Source organism: Triticum urartu, chromosome 6, assembly GCF_003073215.2.
Source record: "Triticum urartu cultivar G1812 chromosome 6, Tu2.1, whole genome shotgun sequence".
NCBI lineage: Eukaryota > Viridiplantae > Streptophyta > Magnoliopsida > Poales > Poaceae > Triticum > Triticum urartu.
The window spans coordinates 73,475,860-73,480,737 of NC_053027.1; the positions used below are offsets into that span (position 1 = coordinate 73,475,860).

At 44.2% G+C, this 4,878-nt stretch overlaps 1 protein-coding gene across 1 annotated transcript; it reads right to left on the reverse strand.

Annotated features, from left to right (window-relative positions):
• Window positions 1-541: 541 nt before the first annotated feature.
• Window positions 542-4,433, reverse strand: LOC125516577 (probable LRR receptor-like serine/threonine-protein kinase At1g51810). The gene is made up of 11 exons (XM_048681966.1): window positions 4,422-4,433; window positions 3,743-4,334; window positions 3,457-3,595; window positions 3,270-3,341; window positions 3,020-3,091; window positions 2,866-2,946; window positions 2,581-2,747; window positions 2,260-2,501; window positions 2,063-2,189; window positions 1,573-1,641; window positions 542-1,388 (listed from the first exon to the last, which is right to left on the reverse strand). Exons 1-11 carry the CDS (start codon window positions 4,431-4,433, stop codon window positions 703-705), a joined length of 2,259 nt encoding a protein of 752 aa, XP_048537923.1. The 3' UTR covers window positions 542-702.
• Window positions 4,434-4,878: the final 445 nt, after the last annotated feature.

Sequence of the window (4,878 nt, forward strand, 5' to 3'; positions counted from 1 at the left end):
GCTTCATGTTCTCCATAAAATGCAAACTGCTTCAATCTCTCTATTAAAATGGAAACCACTACAACTTCTCTGCTTCATCTTCTTCGTAAAATGCAAACTACTTCAATCTCTCTCAAGGCAATGATGCCACTGCTGCAAAGAGTTGATAGACAAGGCAACAGAGGCAGAGTAACTGACGGCGGTGGCAGCGGATGGAAGGTGAAGCCAGCAAGCTCCCAGAGGCCATGGGAGTCACGACGCTGGGGGACAGCACCAAGGAGAGCACCACGGCAAGTTTGACGGGCATCTTGGCCCAGTGGTATTTCCGTGCCGACCGAGCTTCCGGATGCTTTAGGTGGAATTAACCACTCGTGAGTGTAGTAAGTGTCTAACATCTTCATAATTAAATGCCGCAGGCTTCTCCCCAGCTCAAAAAAAAGAGGAAAAGTATGGCAACCTGAACCAGGTTGTGTATTCTTGATATTTTTTTCTTGCTTTAGTTTGAGAAACTATTGATGGAATTACCATATGTGCAGCCCCATTTGAAATACCTTCCATTCAGTTCTCACACCAAGCTCACATCCTAATTATATAGTCCACAGAGATCCAACTTTAGTTCCTCATCAGTTACTTGCTACAAATACAGGACTAAAGTTTCTGATGCATACCAAACTTATATACAAACCCGAGACTCTAAAACCATACAAAATTAGACTGTTGGTCTCATCTTGGTGCCGGACCTATGTGAGTCGACGATGTATCGCCAACCTGCCCCAACTCAAGCACACTTTGCTGTTTCAGATCATTTGCTTGAGCATCGTTGTGCGAGTCAGCGCTTGTTGCACTGAGATTACTTGTGCCGCTAGTGACTGAGTTGTAATTGCCCATTCCACGAGACACCTCCAGCTCCAAGCATTCCTTGAGCTCAGCCACAACATCTGTCATCGTTGGTCGTTCCCGTGATGGTTGTTCTTTGCAGTGCAGTGCCAGCTCTGTAACCTTCCAGACTGAGTTGACATCATACTCCCTCCCCATCTTTGAGTCTGCAATGCTCTCGATGTTACCCTCGGAGAGCTTTTGGCGCACCCACTGTGCTATATGGATACTCTCAGTGTCAGTAATGGCGACCGCCGGCGACTGACCGGTTATAAGCTCCAGTAGTACAACTCCAAAACTATACACGTCACTCTTCTCACTGAGCCGGGATGTATTATAGTATTCAGGGTCAAGATACCCCAGGGTGCCTGCTGGTTGGGTAGTAATATGGGTCATGAACTCATCTGCGAACACCTTGGTCAGGCCAAAGTCAGATATCTTTGCATCTAGGTCAGCAGATAGCAGGATGTTCTTTGTTTTCACATCCCTATGGATCAGTGGCGGTTGGCAGGACTTATGTAGATACTCCAATCCTGTATCCATGAGGACCACGACCAGCGTCCAGTTAGCAGATAGCGATGAGTTAAGGATGTAGGTAAAAATTAGCTACAATTGGCCAGATGGATGAGGTTTTGGTCGGTTTAGCTGGTATAAGTACAAGTCCTGGTGCAATCATGCTACTATATTACAGTTTCAGGTGTGTATAGTCATACGAACCATGGGCAGAGTCGAGAGCAATCTTGAGACGCCGGTGCCAACTGAGGGGCGTAGCAATAGAGACCTCTCCTGTGACAGAGCATCCAAAAACATGGCTTATAAGAAGGTTTGCAGATCAGTAAAATTCTGACAAGAAAAGGTATGTAATTTATCAGTGTAATTTGGCCCCAATTTGTATCATGGAATAGGTGTGCCATTTAGTAAAATCTTGGCCGCTCTGTCCACTAATCTGTTAATACTGTACTGGACACATGAGTTTAGCATTCACAATTGACAAGTGGATAAATAAGTATAGTTTTGCATGCCACACTTTTGAGTTTGTTCAAAGTCATCACATCCTATAGAAAGTATGTGCTTGTGTAAAATTGTCCCTTTTTTTATGCCAATAATGTAATTGAATAAGTTGGAACAATGGGCACTAAACTTTGTAACAAAGGAAAGGCTATGTGGAACTAGTGAGGTGATTTTTTTCATGGAGATACTGACTTACCTCTTAGACGATCCTCTAGGTCTCCACCATGCATATATTCATAGACAAGGGCCAGTTGTTTCTTGTCCTTGCAATAACCAATCAAGGAAACCAGGTTCCTGTGGTGAACTCGACTTAAGTGTTGGGCCTGCGATTTGCAGTAAGAACATTTGGTTCAAGGATACAAACAATAAATTTCAAAGTAGTTAAAAGCCTACCTCAGATAGAAACTCCCTGTCCCCTTGAGATGATGTTTTTGAACGGATCTTCACAGCAACTGGGCTTCCATTCTCCAAATAGCCTAGAAACACAGCACCAAATCCTCCTCGCCCTACTTCTTCCTTGAAGTTAGCTGTGATGAGCTTCAGCTCTTTGTAGCTGAACTGTCTATTCTCAAACAGGTTCGACCTCTCCCTGTCCCTGGGGCTATTAAGCCTTGCGCTATTTGCCATCCATGTATCTGGAATCAAACCTGACTTTATATGGGTGATCTTTACTTACTACGTATAAATTTGCTGGTTTCCTCGGTGAAATATTACCTTGTTTAATTCTCCTTCTATGAAGGATGATAATTGCTGCCACAAACAGTAGAGTAGCTACAGCTATTGGAACGGCTATCGCAATGATGAGTTGTCTGTTATTTTTCTTGTCGTTTGGAGCACATGTAGAAGCACCATTGTCACAGATATTTGCATTATTACCAATCCTAGAATTAAAACAACAATGTCTGAATTAGCTAAATTTGGAGCAAGAAAATGCGAAGAAATTGATCCATTTTGACGTTAAAAAAAGAAAGAGTGAAGGTGTAAGTTAGCTATGCAAACCTTAATACAAGGGATCCATTTTGACGCTTTCGTACTAGAGCTGCAGGAATTGATCCACTGAGTTTGTTGCTTGACAAATCACTGTAGAGCACAAATATTTTGAAATATGCTGATGCACATATTGAAGTGAACTGAAGCAAACAAGTATACTTACAGGAATTTAAGTGATGGCATTTGTGCCAGAAAATCAGGTATTGGACCAGACAGGCTGTTATTGGACAAGTCCCTGGAATTAAAATTCTTATGAGAAAATGCTTGAGTACGTATAATAAAAAATAAAATACAAGCAATATTCTTATATTGTGTCAGATATTAAATAGCTGCTAAATACTAGAAGATTATGGGAACCTGAAGGTGTTCTTAGAGTCAGAATATGTCGTACGATGATCATATCGGGCACTTACAGGTATTGAAGAGATTTTAGATCACCGAAAGAAGGATCAACTGCACCGGTCAACACACTAGATGACAATACTCTGTTGCAAATCCCATAGTAGATTAGTATCATGCCATGGAAAAGCTTTCTTTTTTAACCTTTCAACTTTCAAGTACAAGCATGAATGTGCAGTTCTTTTGCACTTGACAACTTACAGAGCTGTTATCCATGCAGGACCAGATGAAGAATAACTGCAGTTCAGGCCATTCCAGGCAAATGCTTTCGGCGCACAAGGATCACCCATCCAGTTTTTCTTCAGCATGTACGTCTTGCGAATTCCCATCATGGCCTTGGCTGTTAATATGGAAAAACGGAGAAGCTGTTTCTGAGGTTCTGCTTTACGCTATCCAGAAACAAATAATTCAAAGCTACTGGACTAGCAAATTTCAGTCCAAATTAGGATCCTTGACAATGGAACACATGGATCAAAGCGCAAGGTACCGTCTCCATTGTTCGTTGCAAGCTCAGTCATCTGCCGCAGTGAGTATATCTCGAACGCGTTCAGGATGGGCGGGAGTGTGGCATCCGGCGTGGCGACAAGCGAGACGGTGTGCTGGCCTGACCCCTGCACCACCACCTGTTCCACAACCTCTGCGGAGAGGTACTTCGGGGTGTAACTCCGGCTGCCGTTCCATGAGGCGGCGTCGACGAGGATGTCGAACCGCCTCAGCGCGTTGCCTGGCAGCTGCTGTAGCTCAGCGAAGTAGAGCAGCAGGAGGTAGGCTGCGGTGCTGCTGTCGTTGTTCTGGGAGGTGTCCGGGCTCCATGAGAAGTCGAGCCGGGTTCCGTTCACCGGAGTGGCGGCACTCCGCAGCACCACAGGCGGCGCGTCGAAGCTGCTGGCCTTGGAGACGTCCACGTCGGCCGTCGTCATTATGTTGGTCCACGCAGCGACGTCGCCGTAAGACTGCCAGATGCGGTCATAGGAGTCAAATGGGTACCTGTTATTGTTGGCAAGAAGCGGAATCCGGTGTGAGAAAATCGGCAGAAATTGCAACTGGTGTGTCTTAAACTCCAGACTCTGGTTTGACACCTATAGATTTTGCAGAATTGACTCATGATCGACCTAAAATGTTGCATTTGGTTTGGTAGCAGAGAAGGCCAGTGTCGATCATGCTACTTGGCAGTTCATTCAGGAATGAAGTGCAACAACAATTTATATAGTGATATAATCTTTAGCTGTGGGGTCAATGGCCAGCCGTCAGTTTGACCGCATTTCAAGCGGAACTGCGTGTTAGTGTCTGCTGGGATTAGGGAGTTGTGATAATAAACCATGTTCTAGAAAGGTGATAATGTTTAGAACCTTGTTTTTTTTTTGCGGTTGTAGAACCTTGTTAGTTGTCTGAGATTGCTAACCACTCTTCCAGGGTGATATCTAGATGATTGCTCATATCATATGAGCTTTGCAGGCGAGATAAGGGCTAGTTCTTTTGGACAGCTTAAGAAATAAGCTGCCTCTCCTCGGCTTAAAAAATAAGCCGCTTCTTAAGTTCGTTGAGACTTCTAAATTAGCTATCCCACAACTAGTTTAGAAGCCCCGATGAATAAGAAAGACGGCTTATGGGATAAGTTGGGGA

Excerpts from the sequence above, each read along its gene's own strand:
- LOC125516577 (XM_048681966.1), bottom strand. Across the intron at positions 2,947-3,019 it reads ATGCCATCACTTAAATTCCT|TGATTTGTCAAGCAACAAAC; the intron begins GTAAGTATACTT and ends TGTGCTCTACAG. Across the intron at positions 2,748-2,865 it reads AATGGATCCCTTGTATTAAG|GATTGGTAATAATGCAAATA; the intron begins GTTTGCATAGCT and ends TTTTAATTCTAG.